General features: G+C 35.8%; 2 protein-coding genes across 11 annotated transcripts in view; one reads left to right on the top strand and one right to left on the bottom strand.

Moving 5' to 3' along the window:
* Positions 1–7888, bottom strand: part of cep290 (centrosomal protein 290) — a 52209-nt gene extending 44321 nt beyond the window's left edge. For 4 of the 5 annotated variants that reach the window (XM_015352788.2, XM_015352793.2, XM_015352792.2 and 1 more), the window contains exons 1-7: positions 7805–7865; positions 6841–6965; positions 3181–3258; positions 2033–2102; positions 1748–1794; positions 1098–1241; positions 360–413 (exon numbers count right to left, since the gene is read on the bottom strand). In XM_015352788.2, coding sequence (XP_015208274.2) covers positions 360–413; positions 1098–1241; positions 1748–1794; positions 2033–2102; positions 3181–3258; positions 6841–6942 — 495 coding nt within the window. In that variant the 5' untranslated portion in view covers positions 6943–6965; positions 7805–7865. Of the gene's footprint in view, positions 1–359; positions 414–1097; positions 1242–1747; positions 1795–2032; positions 2103–3180; positions 3259–6840; positions 6966–7804 lie in introns of all 5 variants that reach the window. The other variant, XM_015352789.2, reaches the window with a different exon arrangement.
* Positions 7889–7952: 64 nt separating this feature from the next.
* The window catches only part of tmtc3 (transmembrane O-mannosyltransferase targeting cadherins 3), a 54606-nt gene continuing 45009 nt past the window's right edge, over positions 7953–17549 (top strand). Inside the window, exons 1-4 of one of the 6 annotated variants that reach the window (XM_015352799.2) lie at positions 8213–8300; positions 8583–8728; positions 9681–9872; positions 14252–14470. In XM_015352799.2, coding sequence (XP_015208285.2) covers positions 9681–9872; positions 14252–14470 — 411 coding nt within the window. In that variant the 5' untranslated portion in view covers positions 8213–8300; positions 8583–8728. Of the gene's footprint in view, positions 8301–8582; positions 8824–9658; positions 9873–14251; positions 14471–17549 lie in introns of those variants that run through there. The other 5 variants (XM_015352798.2, XM_015352795.2, XM_006633551.3 and 2 more) reach the window with 5 other exon arrangements.

Below are 17549 nucleotides of genomic sequence, written 5' to 3'. Positions count from 1 at the left end.
TCCAAAGTACATACGTGTGCTACTTTGACATAGATTCCAACTCTATATAAAATGAACACAAGAATATAAGCACAGAACCTAAGTTATTTGGCTTCTATCCACTTTGATATATAAATTCATTTATAAAGCTAGACAGTTTTAATGAAGCAATGAGTGAAGTACCTTGCACAAGGGTACACCTGGGACTTTAAGCCAAAACCTAACAGCTACAGGTCCAGAGCCCTAAAGCTACACTGTACTATTGTGAGACACAAAAAACACATTAGGAGCCAAGCATTATAAACCCAGAAAATAAACTGTGAGAATTACAACTCTGAAGAATTTAAAAATTTTGGAAGCTGACCAAAATAAACACTAACCTCTCTTTTCAGTTTTCTGTTTTCATTTTCTGCATCTTCTGCTCGAAGAGTTAACTACAGACACAAAAACAAAACAGTACAGACAAAAAGCATATATACATAATATAAAAGATTAAAATTTTACCTGTCAGAATGACTCTTCATTTAAACTATAGTAGCCTATTACAGGAGATCAATGCATTAACAGAAATCTAAATCAATCGGCATTGTCTCTGACTCAAAATGAGTAACACTCTCTGCTGCAGAACAAAACATTAGTATCCAGATCATTCACTTATTTCCCTCTGACCTGTGAATTGTCTGAAGAACCAAATTAATACCGATATGAACTGGCTACCAAGCTTACACTTCATTATATGCAATAACGATTGGCATTTACATTTCAAAAATCCAAGTCTATTAACTTGTTTTTAACAAACGGTATACAGGCAGAAATCTCCCATTAATAACTTTTGCAGTATGTCAAAATAAAGTATCTCACGTAAAGATTAATTCCACTCTGTAAAGTAAAAAGGAGAACCACCTGGTGTGACACCTGATGAATGTGTGACACACACATGTGTTGGTTGCCTTTCTGAACTTTATTTTCATTTTCACAAAATGTCCATAACACTTAAATAAGAAAAAAGAAGGTAAATATCTAAGGCACAGAGATATGGGGATGGGTATCATTTTACTCATGTTAGACTTCAGCATACTTAAACTTGTAAAATGAGTACAAAGCTTGTCAAATCATACTTCTTCATTTGCCTTCTTCTCCTTGTTGATTTCTTTTTCCACCTGGGCCAATTCCTTCTCCTTGCGGTCCAGCTGATTCTCCAGCTGGCGAATTTCATCTTGAAGAAAGCGGGTATCTCGTCCGCCGGCAGTACGTTGAGCCATCTGGTAATTCAAGAAACAAAAAACAAAAGTGTAGTCTTAAGTTTTCACATAAAAAAATGATTGTCGATTTCTCATTTACTATAAAAACTCTCTCAAAACATAAAAAATATTGCTCCAAACATACTTATATATTTAACTGTGTTAGGAACAAGGGTATTGTACATCTCTCTGGTAGAAAGAAACAACAACCAGGGTGAATGAAGAGGAATTAGTGCTCTAATCTTCTTATAGTCTTCTTTCTATGGCAACAGATCATGCTTATCCCTGGATAGCCGAACCACAGTGATAAGAATCAATACAGTGGTGTCTACAACTTCTCTCTGTCGGGCTGCATTTTATAAACCTTACTATTTTCAGTCAGCAAATACAGTACACAAACTGTCTTCCAGTTCTGTGCAGCTTCATACTCATTCACATATAAACCAATCAAGAACTGAAAAGAAAGAAAGACAACAGAACTTTACTTTGCTAATGTGTTCTGCACTTCTGATAAAACTGAATCCTACCTCTAACTCATGTTCCAGCTTGTAAACTTTAGCTTTTAACTGGTTTTCTGAAAAAGAAAAGGCAATAGGTTAATACGTTCAATGCACAACTAAAAATGTGATTACACCTTTATGTAAATTCAGACATAGGCAATCTATCAAGTCATTATTCATTATTTCATGGATTGTAATGTACTGTGCACATTGTGTGAAAGTCCTGTCTATTGTACTGTACACATCCTGAGAGAACATCGCGAATATGAATCCCAATGTACATGTACAGAAAAACTCCTCCTATTCACGTACCAATTTTAGCTTGTTCTTCACCAGCCTTTTCTACTTCTTCTAATGCCAGATCCACTTCTTGAGCTTTCATCTTAAAAAGAAGACGAAAGTATAAATTTTCTTGTAAGACACTGATCTTAAGCCTTTCTTTTTAAAAAAAACATAAATTTTCAAGCAGTTTTGGGGGAATTGTAAGTGGCTATAATACTTTCACATGTCATTTCTTTTATGCATTTATACATCGTAGCAATCAACCATTGCTTGCACTTTGTAAATAAAGTAATTACTGGATTATAAATGTTCAATACCATTCATCCACCCATTTTCTACTTCTTTGTCCAATGAAGGGTTGAGGGGGTGCTGGAGCCTATCCCAGCAAGCAAAGGGCGCAAGGCAGGACATCAATCCATCACAGGGCACATGCAAACACGAACACAGAACAAGGACACACTTACACCAGGGACAACTTTCCCAGAAGTCAATTAACCTACCACTATTTGGACTGGAGGAAATCCACACAAACACAGGGAGAACATACAAACTCCCCACAGACAGCACCCCAGGAATTGAACCCAGGTCTCCAGCGCTGTGTCGCAGTGATGCTGACCACTGTGCCACTCTGCTACTAGTTCAATACTCACTAAGGTAAAATTAATTCTATAAAACCATAATACTAATTTAACCAGACAATTCTCACAATTACACAGGATATATAAAGCAAGGTAAGACATCAGTGTAGAAGCATGAACTTTGAGCGTAGTATTCTGCATTCATAAATTTATTCTTACCTTGATCAAGCTTGATCTAGGGGAACTGGTATATATTAATGTGTGATCGAGATAGAATAAGATTCAGATAAGGAATAAACAAGTCAGCTAATTAAGACAATGCATTGTACATTGTATAAAGTTTTTAAGTACGTAATATTACCAGTTATTGATTTATAAGCCTGCATCAGAACTGCTCAATCACATCTCCAACTGTGCTTGTAGAAAATATATTTTGTAGCTCGACTGAAAGGGCTTTAAAATTAAATTGGCAATGCAGGCATTATAAAAGTGTTTCGGAGCATATGATAATGACATGATTCTGAACTGAGATCATTAAACATTTATGTTTAATTTTTTTGTACAAAATGGTCCCTAGAGAATACAGAAATACAGTCAAACCTTCATTATGGCCTGAGTGATTCTAAAAAGATGAATGATCTTCTCCGGGCTATCACCTTTCAGATCCCTCTTCTCAACCTAGTAAGAAGATTACTTAAAGTTAATTCAGTCAGCAGAGTTATACTTAAATTACAGGAAGAAAATGAAGTGTGATCTTCTGAAATAAGCTTTTAAGATTTTCCTTCCATTATTTTGAGAAAGCTAGAATGCACCTTGTAATAAAAATACATTTTTAATAGACAATATCTATATAATACATGTTTAGCCTGGTACTTGTCAGTACCTGGATGGGAGACCTCCTGGGAAAAACTAAGGTTGCTGCTGGAAGAGGTGTTAGTGGGGCCAACAGGGGGCGCTCACCCTGTGGTCCATGTGGGTCCTAATGCCCCAGTATAGTGATGGGGACACTATACTGTGAACTGGTGCCATCGTTCGGATGAGACGTAAAACCGAGGTCCTGACTCTCTGTGGTCATTAAAAATCCCAGGGCGTTTCTCGAAAAGAGTAGGGATGTAACCCCGGCGTCCTGGCCAAATTTCCCATTGGCCCTTACCAATCATGGCCTCCTAATAATCCCCCTCTATGAATTGGTTTCATTACTCTGCTCTCCTCCCCACTGATAGCTGATGTGTGGTGAGCATTCTGGCGCACTGTGGCCAGGTGGATGCTGCACATTGGTGGTGGTGGTGGAGGAGAGTCCCATTACCTGTAAAGCACTATATAAGTGTAAGCAATTATTCTTATTATTAGCCAACATTATACATGTACTTTAGGGAGGTTGCCAATGGAGGCATGGGAATGACCACAGTATAATTCTCTAGTTCAGGAAAAGTATGAAAACCCTAGGAACACATCAAGGTTTATCAAAAGAGGTATTAACTATCCAGGCTGGCTATCACGATTAGTTATTGCTGACTATTCCCATGACAATGAGAAAACAAAATGAATAGTCCAAAAAATATCTGGGAAAGGCCAGGATACTTCATTTGAACCCAAGCAAAGCTACTGCTCTAATCTCTCCCATAAGACAAAATTTCAACAGTTTGCAGTGAAGAACTCTACAAACCACACAGGACACTGTTGGCTTTAGTTGGCACTGTGGCTAAGGATCTGCGCCTGTGGCTGGATGTTTGCCGGTGCATATCCCGATGCTGGCAGAGGAATCCTACTCCGTTGGGCCCCTGAGCAAGGCCCTTAACCCCAACTGCTCCAGGGGCGCCGTATAAATGGCTGACCCTGCGCTCTGACCCCAAGCTTCTCTCTCCCTGTCTGTGTGCCTGTGTGTCTCATGGAGAGCAAGCCGGGGTATGTGAAAAGATGAATTCCTAATAAAGTCATCTCTTAGTGAATCAAGAAAAACTTATTAAACAGAAATGCAGACATTTTCATCTACAGGGCACCAAACGATTAGACGAGCACCAATTGACTTATTGTACACAACACTGAATATGATGTTACATAATTTATCTCTTCAGATAAGGTTCAGAAAAATGGTTATGAGCCTAATCAAGGGGATCCATTGCAAATGAACAGAGAACGGGACTGGACATAGCATTAGGAACATATGGACATGGTAAAACACTGCCCTGCTTAATAACCAAAAACCATTCACATCACACCCTGAAGACATTATCAAGACACTGGACTAAGAAGAAAATAGATCTAAGATAATCACAGGTTAATTGAGCTACTTGTGAGAATATCATCTTCACCAGCATCCATGAAACAACAACATCTTCAAATTTTGGAACCTTCAGATACAAGCCAGACTTAACATAGGCATGATTAAAGTTATAGTAATCAGTAGTGTGGAGGCTGAAAAAAAGATTGAAGTTGATTAAACAGAACTTTAAAAGTCAACAGCTATGTCTATCATCGTCAAATCAACACACATAAATACCTTAAGGGGAAAATGAAAAGCTGAGACAAGATGAGATGGAGTATATTACAAAAGGAAAAGTACAATACTGAAAGAAAATGTTGCCATTAGTCACAGGGGAAAAGCCTTCAAGCCATCAGTTATTAAAAGCAAAAATCAGAAACTATGAATTCCAAAACAGCACAAATACTTGTGACTGGTAAAACAAGAGAAGACAGAAATAGATGTATCAGTGAGCAATGAACACTATTTAAAAAGTGAAAACATTAACATAGTAATAAGTCATTCGAACTGCAAGAAGAATAGAGCAGTGAGGGATTAAATGGGCAAAGTTCCCAAGAGACAGAGAAATGACTGGGAAAAATAGGTCAAAAGCTTTGCTGAAGTAAGCTGGAAAAAGAAAATGGGAAAAAAAGGACATGCAAGGGAATCTTCGGGACACCAACATCCAGTGGTGGGTATGGAAAGACTAGACATTAATGGAAAGAAAATAAAATCCACAAAAAAGAAACAAATGGTTTCTAATAGTCTGATTTAACAATTTCAATGTACAAGCAATTAATAAAGTCTGTTTTTTCCTCACTGTTTGCATTTAAGTGATTAAAAATGAAATCATAATAAGCTAACCCTGATAACTGCAACACGTTTACAGAGGTCACAAGAAGATTATCTTTTTATGCAGACCTTTTATTGAACTGACAAGCCAAAGGTAAATCTATTATTCTCTTTCACATTTTTTCATCAACAGAGTCGATCAACTAGTTTTCTACTATGAAAGTTACAAACACTTAGCAGGGCCTTTCATAAGAAACTGCAACACAAAATGTATATACAGTAACAAATTGTATTAATTGTATTGACACAACAGACAGATATTGAATAGGGCTTAAGTCCGTTAAGTATGGTAGCCTTGGTACAAACATCCAACAATGACTTTGCAAGAATTCAGATCATACACGAGCAGCCTAAGGACACGCATTATCCTGCTGGAATGTTGTTCTGTCAGGATGTTAATGTAATGCTGTGGGGTCAGGCTGCCATCTACCTCTACAATTTGAGTTCTGTAGTGACTTGAAACTCCTACCCTGACCATTATATCAACACATCCACACTGATTTGTCTGTTGTACACAAAAAATATAGACCCGTTTCACAAATCTGCACCACACTCATTGACAACCATCAGGGTGGTCCAAAGTAACCTTGAATCTTTCTAAAGAGGACTTGGCTACACAGCTGGACAGTCCTCTTAAGGTGACCTAGTCCAACCTACAATATACCAGAGGCGCAAAGACACTGTGGTCTTGGTAAACAAGCAAAGTTATTCCTTTCTGGTATTTCACCAGATTTAAATTACCTTATCATCTGTGCCCCGTCAGTTTCTATTTTAATATTTTTTACAACTGAGATGATTTAGTGCTCATGTAACAGTCAAAGTCACTTGAGTATATTACAAATGTGAATAAAAAATAATCAAAAAGATGCAAATAACATTGTATATTTTAACATTAACGGTGTATATTTTATTTACACAGATGCATATAAATCTATACATTTCTTTTGATGATCAGTACTGTATATATATTACACTTTTATTAATGATGGCAATTTTAGAATATTAGAAATTAAATACAGTACTATAATTAGATTCAAATTTAAATTGTCTTGTATAGATAAACTTAAAAGTGGTGTTAGTGGCTTCCTGTACTATTTTCAGTCAATAAATGTCTCTTGAAAGTGACAAAATTCACGAGTATATATATATAACAAGAAGAACAATACCTGTGAAATGAAATCCAAAAGTTTTTGGGCCAGGCTCTCCTGATCTGTTAAGGCATCTGGATCGACATCCATCAGTTCACCCCAGTCAATTTTTAAAGGCATCTTAAAAGCTGTGTGGTTCCAATCTAGGAAAACATGTTTGTATTTTAAGCTATATCAAAACAACAGTAGCAAAAGTAACCGCTTAAAGGTTTGTAAAAACGAATCCCCTAAAGGTATGTAGATATCTCAAAAGAGCAGGAATGCTAGTTTTATTATGAAATGGACATTTGTGGTTGCACGTTGCAGGAAAAAAAAAAGGTACATGGAAACCTATTTGGAGGGTTATATGAATGATCGTTTTTATAATCTTCTCAGCACACAATAATTAATCCATGCAACATCCAATACTGTGCATCATGATTTTATGAACTCCTGTCATGCAGCCTTCACTATAGGTACTGTAAATTATGTATCGCTTAATAAAAAAGCAGTCCGGTTTATAACAGTAACGAACAGTACCTAACAGGAGGAACAGAATGCACTTAAACATAAAAGACTAAAAAGTCCACTGCTCAAGGGGTTCAATAGCAGGGATGTATCTACTGTATCTAGTTCCCGTTATGTACTCAATAAACAAGCTGATCATCATAACCCATTCCAAGTCAGAAGCAACCCCATAAAGATTAAAAGGTATTGTGGGTGGTAGACATAAAGTTGAAAAGGGTCAGAAAACAGGAAAGCATATTAGAATTTGTGATTTATTAATCATTTTACTAAGAGAAATTTCCCATATGCAACCACGAAACCGTAGCACGACTATTGTTATCAAAACCTGCATGATTTTCAAAAGCAATGCAAGGTAAAAACAATATAATTTATTACTCAAGCCTTCCGACTTTACTAACGACAGGTGTTAAGATACAGTACACTCGCTTCTTTTTCATGAATACAAAATCAAACATCTTTAATTTAAAGTTTAAACCTCATACTATGTCTCCCAGAATATGTTGTGCTGCGATGCTTTCTGTTGCTGCTAGGCTACCACTTCAAACAGTCGAAAATCCAGCACCGCTTTACGGCAGGGAGACGCAAAAATTGCAGTAAAGTTTAAATTAATTCCTGACCGTCCCCCCAGAGCAGCGATTTGAAGTTCTTAGAGAGGAAAAAGAAAAATAACAGAGAAGGAGAGTCTTGAAAAATTCTCAGACAACGTTGTCTTTATTTCTAATCTTACTTAGGGTACGAAACGACAGGGTGAACTTACACAAATGAAAAAAAATAAATAAAAGGGAAATATCTTTGAACCAGACGCTTATGGAGGGGAAATACGTGTAGACTCAAATTCTTCCAATCGTTGCTCAGGTGACGTCAGGATGAGCCAATCATGGTTTGGGAGACGGTTGGTCTGGGACTCTCATGGATTCTCATGCGAAACCCAGTATAAGGAGCATTGCAATGTAATTCAACGCGAATTATATGTATGTATATTTAATGTTATAACGTAAGGGACATCAGTGGAAGCATTTCTTTTATTATTTGCATTAATTTGATATAATTTCCTGTGGGGAGTTAAAACAATTATTCAAAATCTTAAAACAATTGCGTTAATTTCATACTACATTTACTGATAAAAGATTTTTCCCTGCATTATAACTGCATTATTTTACTGTCTGTTAACAAGTCGAAAAGCAAGTAATGACTGAAATACAGGAAATTAAAGAAAGCTTTCTAATATAAACATTCCTCGTTTTTAATTTCAGGCCGCTCCTTTAAGAATCCCCCGTTTCCGCCCCGGAAATGAAGGAAGAAATATGTTACCTGTAGTAACATATTGAACAGGAATGCTATGTACAGTTAAATAAAATAGTGTGTTTCGTTATAGTTTAGCGTCGAGCATGACAAAGCGGTAAGGATGTGATGAATGCCGCTGTAGTCGTAGAGTTTTTGAAGTGTTTGAGAAATAGAAAAAAAAGCTTAGTGTTTTTCCCTAGAATTTCTTCAGTAAGTACAGCTTTTATTCACGTTAGAGAAGTCCGTCGGCCTCATATAACACATTTTGCCTACTACGAAATATAATCTAATACAGCGGCGGTTGTCATTCGTAGGTAGAAATGGTTTAATTATATAAGTTTGTGTAGTATTTTTTTTTTAATTTTGCGATTGTTAAGCATCCGCTGCGAATACATATTGAATAAATCAATGCAAGGCATTCAATACGCGGTCCCTTGATAGATTAGTGACTTCTTAAAAATAAATATTTATATACTTTTAAAATTTCAAAACCTATATTTCAGAAAATGTGGTCATTTAGATTTTTCTCAGTTATTTAATACTTATAATGAATACTCAGCGACCTTTTGTTAAAATACGAGGGTTCCTGATTAATTGATTACGCAAACTAGGATATTCTGGACATGTTTTAATGTTTTCGTTTAGAGAGACTTTGATGGACTACTGTAGCTTTTAGGCTGATACTGTACAATATTCTCTTTGTTAGAAAAACAAAAACATTGAGAACATTTAAAAATACTTTTAGTGTCGGATTTGTGTTAGCCAGACTCTCTTGGAGCCTACAGGTTTTATGGGTGGTATGGAAAGGAGCAGAATACAATTGGCGTTGGCAGACATAACATGCTACCATGTGCTGACAATTTAGTTTTTTCTTCACAGACTCCCATGGCCTAGTTCACACCCTCCAAAGCATTTAATCTCTGCCAGTGGCTATCAGTTAACTTTTTTTTATTCTATTATAATGTCAATGCATTATTTGTTTTATTGGAAAGAGAATGTTGTGAATTGAAATCTTATCTGTTGGGTTGTATTGGTTGTTTTGCAGTAACCAATGAACTTTTTGGTAGATGATGGCTGCAATGACTTGGAAGGAAATTGCACTGTTGGCCGGAGTAGTTGTGGCCTGTTACTGGAACAGCCTGTTCTGCGGATTTGTCTTTGACGATGTCTCCGCTATTCTGGATAACAAGGACCTGCGGCCCACAACTCCACTCCAAAATCTTTTTCTCAATGACTTTTGGGGAACTCCTATGTCAGAGGTAGGTCACTTATAAGTTCTCCAAGAATTTTGCCCTCACATATTTACCATTATAGTAAGTTTTGCTTTGATCGTGCTTCTCAGATTTTTACCAAGCTCCAAAACCTAAAATCCAAAACCCTGGTTTGGTGGAAGTAAATATGGAAATCTTAAAATAGTGGTTTCTGAGACATCTTAGTGTATAAAACTGAACCTACAAACATTATATGCACTCTGCACTTCAAAAATGTTTGGTTTATGTTTCATTTAAACTGAAATTAATTTCCTTACAGAATAGATTAAATTTAAGAGTGTCTTTTCCAATTGAGCTTTCAAAACGTATATTAAAACAGTATTTGAAAACTTTCTTTCAATACTGTTGTAGTACATTTGGGTTGGAGATTTAGATTAGTGAAATTCAATTCCTCTGACTTTTGCAGATTTTTGAAAGTTGTAAGACGTATTGATTCAATATACTTCTTTAATTCATTAACATGCATTTTGTTTTGGTTCAAAATTGTAGTTATTATTTTGATAATCAAAGCTTCAAGGGCACATTATGACCTTTTTGTTTAATGTGCAAACCAACAGACTCTCACTTTTCATTCCTAAAAAGGATATGTTAGGCTATGTTAATTTAAATTCTAAAATGCATTTTTTAAAATGTTTTTTAACCTGTCCCCCCTACCCGCACTCTTCAAATTGTGAATTGTCCTCATGAAAGCAACGCTCAGAAGGGATTAAATGAAGAGCACAAAGCTTCCTACATGTGCGTTCTGGCAATCTGGTTATTTCACACTGCAGGCTAACGCAAATTACAAGCTGGGGTACCTGCGTGTCCAAGTTAAATGTAGATTGTAATGATGCTGCAGAATTTAGCCATGTCTCCATTTGAGTTTCCATTAGCATGCCTTTTGTTTTGATGATGAAAACCAACCCATAAAACAACCCAACTACTATACATGTACAGTATTTTCAGTCAACAGAAAACAGTTTTTTCATCATATCACATTTTTCATGGAATAGTCCCTTTCTTTGCTGTAAAAATATATCACTGTACTTAATTTGTGTACTTAATTCAGTTACAGTTTGCTCTTCTTTTAATGCGGGTCCATGTCAATGTGCATGTCAGCTTTTAGCAGATTCATTATTTATATACTAAAACATGGAAGGTCTTAAGATTACTTAAAGAGAGTTTAAATTGAAGTAGAGTGTATGCTTGGTTATATGGGTGTGATTTGTGACATTAAGATAACATTATTTTATCCTAACCATAAAAATGCTATATTGCAGATTTGCATACTCATATATTGGCTCGTTGAGGTTTTAGTTTATTGCATGTGTTTGGGGGCTGCAGTTAAAGACCTTGTTACATATGCAGTGCATTTACTGAAACCCCTATCATGTAAGCTTATCTGTCAGTTTTTCAAAGAAAAACATTCAATTTGTGTGTTTCAGTAGGAATAGAAGAATAAAGTACAAACCACTTTGATTGTATCAATATGTGTTATCTTACCGTGGTTGTAACTCCAGGTAAACATGAGGTTAAGATGTTTGTTCTATATCTTAGGGACCAGTAAAATATCACAGAAGGTAAAAATAGACAAATGCTTGTAAACAGCTTTACTACCTATACTACAGAGAGGCATTTCATATACTGTAGTCTTAAGTACTGGAATGACTTACCCAGATAAAACAATTCTAAAACGATCAAAGCAGTCCAAAACCAAGAAAAAATTGAAATGAACTCATTAAAAAACTGATGAAGATGTCCACAATTGATTAATTCTGGCTCCGTAATGGTTATTTCGTAAACAAAACTGTTTTAGGTTAGTACTTTGATTAAAGGTGTCTCAGCCTAGTATTTTCTTTTTGCATGTGAATGGGTTTGAATTAATTTCTGTTTAGTGCATCTTGCAAAATCTTTTTTTTCTCTAATCCAAATCAGATATTGAACAAGCTTGGGGTTTTGGTACCTAGCCACATGTTTTCTGGGAGTCAGGAAACAAAGAGATTTCTTTGATGTCCAATTTTGCCATATAAAGTCTTGAAGGGTTTTAAGCTACATTCTTTTGGCACTAAATTAAAATGAGAGAAATTAAGAGTTGAGCTCATGTGTCTTTTGTGATGTCTTGTGCTGAACCCAAAGGTGTTGATGCATACAATCAGTCATCACTGAGCCATGACACTTTCGTTGCATGACTGAAACTGTAAAGCCTGTTTCTCTTATTGTAAGCTCATTGCTTTGCACATGCAAATGCATAAGCTTGCTTTTTGTACATTGCATGCAGCCACCATTTATTTAAGTTGGTTTTTAGGAGATAACGCTAAGAGTTTGAGTGATTTTAGATGTGCAAAAACAGTACATAAACTCTTAACATGTTCAAGAAGCATATCTCAGAATTTCATATTATATACGACAATGCATATTTGAGTAAAAATACATTTTTTAGACTATGCCTCTAGAAAATCCACACTCAGTTAGGATCATTTGTGAGAAAGGCGCAGTGGGTTGATTATGTATGCATACTGGAATTGACCAGCCACAGGAGCAGTAGTCAATTCAAAGTTCAAGCTGGGGCTTTCCCATTTATATAGTCAAGCAGGTACACAAAAGCATTTCCTGAGGAGTGATACCACTCCACTGGAGTAGTTAACATATTTGTGCAATAAGGCATTCAGCAAAGATATCACAGGACAAAGACTGCTTATTTACAACTCCAGATATCCACTCCCCACTAGTCCTTGAACATTATTTTTAAGTCCAGCACAATTTCAGCTCCGCAAATCTTATCTGACAACTTCTGTTGGCAATTTCTCTGCCCACAATATGCTCTTAACCCTTTCCTTCATGCCTAAGTCTGTTCAGACCGGTTAAATCTTATTTTTTTTAAAGTATCATAAACCCTTTAGAAATTATAAGGTTTATGTTAACAGCAAGTGCCTAATTAGTTGTGGGGTAGCCTAATTTTACAGCTGAGTGCTTTAAAAGAGAATCTGAAATTACCCAACCCCTAATAATGAATGATTTATAAGGACTGTAAATGTTTGCACACAGACTTGTCAGTAAAAGCCTCCGAAAACCAAATTACAAAAATTAATTCCGTCATGTAAAGAATTGGTTGCATTAAGTATGTTATTATCTCTCTATTCAAGTTCAACATTAAATGTTAAAACTAGCAATGTGTTAAAACTGCATGTTTGTAATGAGGGAAAACAATTAGAGTATAGATGCACTGTTCTTCTTTGTAATCTTGAAACGTGGACTGTCAATAACATTTTGAATGGGCAATTGAGCTGTTAGTTTACTGCTCTGTTTTTTAGTTCAATTGAAGGCATTAATGCTCAAACTGTTTGTGCAGCTAAGGATATTGATTTTTTCAGTAACATGAATTCATTACTAGGCCATGTATGGTAGCAAACAAGGAGGTTTAAAAATGTAAGTAGATTTGCAAAAATCACTGTACAACTCATACAAAATAACAAAAGAAATGAATGTTATCATTATCAAAGTGGATTTTCTATGTCAAAAGTTCTTCAGAATTTTAGAATCTAAAATAGCCAGCAGCCATATCACCCTGCAACTCACAACTGGCAACCCACTAAAGCTAAGCAGGTGTGAGCCTGGTCAGTACCTGGATGGGAGACCTCCTGGGAAAAACTAAGGTTGCTGCTGAAAGAGGTGTTTGTGGGGCCACCAGGGGGCGCTCACCCTGTGATCAATGTGGGTCCTAATGCCCCAGTATGATGATGGAGACACTATACTGTAAACAGGCACCGTCCGTCAGATGAGATGTAAAACCGAGGTCCTGACCCTCTGTGGTCATTAAATAGAGCATTTCTTGAAAAGAGTAGGGGTGTAACCCCAGCGTCCTGGCCAAATTTCCCATTGGCCCTTACCAATCTTGGCCTCCTAATAATCCCCATCTATGAATTGGCTGCATTACTTTTCTCTGTTTCTTGCGTTTGTGATATATTAAGCATAGATAATTCTGTTTTTTTTTCAGCTAGAATTAAAAACGTTTTTCTTGTCTAACGATTGTTCATAAGAATTTTGAACACCTTTTTATAGAACATTTACAGGAGATAAAACCATTGGACTTTTCTATTGAACAACTAAAAATGTTGATGGTGGCAGAAAGTCAATATTTTGTTTCCTAACGTGCTTCAGAATGAGATGTGGAGTATTTTAATTCTAAAGAAAGCTTGGAAATCTAATGGGTTTAATCAACTAAATTATTTTTTGTAATTCTTTGTTTTGTGTTTTATTGTACAAGTTAAGTGTTCACAAAATAACCCTCAGGACAGAGGGCTCTTAAAGCTGGTGAAATTATGTATTGTTATATTGAGGTGCTCAATATAATACTGCGGTCATGTTCTCTATAACATTTTTCTTTACAGGAAAGAAGCCACAAGTCATATCGGCCACTGACAGTCCTTACCTTCAGACTGAACTACATGTTTAGTGAGCTCAGTGCAATGTCTTATCATCTCCTGAATCTGCTGCTCCACGCTGTTGTCTGTATCATTTTCCTTCGGGTCTGTCGGCTCTTTTTGGATAAGAAATCGAGCCTGGTAGCGGCCTTGCTTTTTGCCGTTCATCCAATTCACACAGAAGCTGTAAGTTTTTATTTTATTCATTTTTGCTAACCTACGTTGTGTATACACTTAATGTTAAATTTCTGTTATAATGTAATAATCTGTTGCTTTTTCCTGAAAGTCCTTTTCTAATTTGCAAATTATATGAGAGACAAGTAATGGTGGAAAAGCTTTCTGATCCATTTTTGTAGTTCTGCAGGCTTCTATTAAGCTTATGAGGAAAGAAGTATTCTAAATTTAGTTCATCAAGAACTCAGCTACCACTTACTAGAGTGAGAGTTCAGTAAACACTGTCAATTAATTATAGTTTTATGAACATTACAAATCATGTTTAATCCTTAGTAATTGTAGACATGGTAGTGTCTTGCCACAGGAGGGCAGTCGTGCTTTCTTGCAAGTTTGATCATTTTCTCTGGGATGTTTTTTCTCTTTTATGCAAGGCAATTATGTTTTCACGCCTTTGCCCACAAAAATAATGTTTTCTGTATGTGTGATAACGGCATTTCATTCCCGTAATGTAGGATCAGACCTGACTAAGTTAGTTTCATTTTGTAGTACCCTTTTAGGACTAAAATGTACTTTTGTGTTAGACTGAAAGGCCTTTTGCTTTTATCCTGACTTTGAAGTAGTTTTGAAGCAAGACTTGAACATGGTAAAAAAAAATAGAATAGCTTTCAATAAACAATACTGTACAGCATATGATTTACCATTTTTCCCATGTGATTTGGATGTTATTATTTTCATTAGTATGGCTATGGTGAAATATTTTGGAACACCCTTAGAATTTTACAGAAGTGGATGTTTGTAGTAGCAGGAGGGCTGTATAATTCTAGTATCTTGCCCTGTAGCATTTACATTCATTCTGGCACTAGGCCCATTCGTTAACATTCGGTTTTGCTTATTTGCTTTGTAATTGTACCATGAAATAAATGATTGTACATTGTGTGGAAATTGTTGGGGTTGTGCAAATTGTTTGCAAAAGACAAATGTTCATTCAGGTATTTGTTGGTTTGCTCAGCTGTCATAGCTGTGGGAACAGTTTTAGTTGTACCACGAAACACTTCAAATCATAGTCTTTTGTTCTAGAGTGGATACCTACAGGCAAATGGCTTTGACAAGGTAGAGTAGTTCATCGGGAAAGTCCTCATTGTCATTCATATTTGGCAACTATAATTTGTGATTAACCCTTTTTTTTGAGTAGGTTTGTTTGAACATATGAATATTTTTCCTTGCATGACTAACACTACAACTGATGTTAAAAAATTAACAAGATGAATTGGAGGTTTTCAGTTGTGTATGAGTGTTGTAGACAAATCATGGGCATTACTTCAAAGAATTATCTGTAGGTTTTATCTGTTAAATTTAATTTTAGTCCCTGTCCTGTGTGTAAAATCAAAACCTTAATGGCATTTAATGATGCATTAGTAGTGAGAAGTAAATGCACAAAAACATAATTGTGATACTACTACTAACTCATGAGTATATTTACAATATTATGTTTTTCATTTCTTTTGGATACTTTTTAAAACTAAATTAACTTAACCTTTAAAACAAAATATTGGGGTTATTATATTGATACCTTCAGAAAAAAGCCAGTGGATTTTAGTTATCTAGATATATAGTTAATAGCGCCATTAAATACCTGACGGAAGGTAAAACAATAATATTCAAAAAGGTTTTCATTTCATCACAACTGGAAGGATGACGCATTTAGAGGAAGGACGGCACACTTGAAAATATATTTATGAAAATAAAAAAAATCAAGTGTTAATGTGATTCAGTTTTACCAAAATTTTATCATGCAAAATCTGGATTTAAGTTGTCTTATGAATATTAATGACTTGTACTATTCAAAGTAAATTGTTAGTGATAGTATGTGGGGAAGAAAAAAATGTTTACTGTTTAATTGTAAAAATGAAAAACTCTTTATCTCAAAAAGCTTCATGGGATCATTACTTATGATCTGCTGTGATAGCTAAAATGTTACTTAAAAGTGAGAAAGTAGGAGAAGACCAGGCATGAGTTGCATCAGTATGGGAAAGGAGGTTGATGTAAATGGTCTAAGAGGTACAGTATGTGATTTTGTGACATGCCTCTGGCATTGCTTGAAGTAACATCAGACCTGTGTAATGTGTCAGTTCAGACAGCCTCAAGGGTTCACAGGCAGTTGTAGGAGCTAAATGCAGACCAACCTGATTATACGGAAGTCTAGATTTTCTTTTTTGAGCAATATATATTGTAATAACTTAGGGAGTGTGCATTCATTGACACATACAGTAAGTAGAATTAAAGTGAAAAACTATGTCTAAACTCCTGCTTGTGTAGCAAGCAGTTTGATTAAAGCATTTATCACTTCCCTCTATAATCAGGAAAAGGTAAGTGTGGTCCTTTCTTCTTACCTGGCACAGCATGGTTTCAGAGTAAAGGACAGGCAACAAGTTTGAACACATTTTTGTAATAAATAGAAATTAAACACAAAATACAAACATAGACTATTCTGTGCAGATTCTTTATAGATCCAGCATGTCCGTTCTAGAGCTAACTTCATTCATTGCCTCAAAAATGGATGAGCCATAATGCAAATTAACCACATGATAGTTGTTTAAGCAGACCCTTCAGCTTTCTCTCTAAAACAAATGCTAAGTGAGGAAAACTATTTCTCTAAATCACATAAATACATCACAGATACAAGCTATTACTGGCAGGTCCTATAAGGAAATCTTCACTCAAAGCTAAAACCAAGCTCTGGTCTCTCTAGTGCTTAAATTAACTGACAGGGTAAAGTCACTACACTTTGAACCTATTTTGCAGGGACTGAACCCTATGGAAAGGTGGAACTCAGATGTGGCATTTTTGATTGTTCAGTTCTAGGTGATGAAAGGGTCAGTTGTGAATAACTGCATCTCTAATGTTCTAAGATAGACTTCTAAACTTCCCAGTCACTTTAGTCTGCTACTAATTTGTTTGGACATCTTTCACATAGGTCTCCAGCTGTTCCTACCCCCCATTCAAAGGCAGTACATTTAGTATTTGTGGCTAAACGTAACCTTCAGTTCCAGTTTTCTTTTCCAAGGGCTGAAAAAGTGACACTGAATTGACC

Source organism: Lepisosteus oculatus, chromosome 7 (genome assembly GCF_040954835.1).
Source record: "Lepisosteus oculatus isolate fLepOcu1 chromosome 7, fLepOcu1.hap2, whole genome shotgun sequence".
Classification (NCBI taxonomy): Eukaryota; Metazoa; Chordata; class Actinopteri; order Semionotiformes; family Lepisosteidae; genus Lepisosteus; species Lepisosteus oculatus.
Note: the sequence above shows the minus strand (reverse complement) of the source record. Positions and strands in the feature narration are given on the sequence as shown.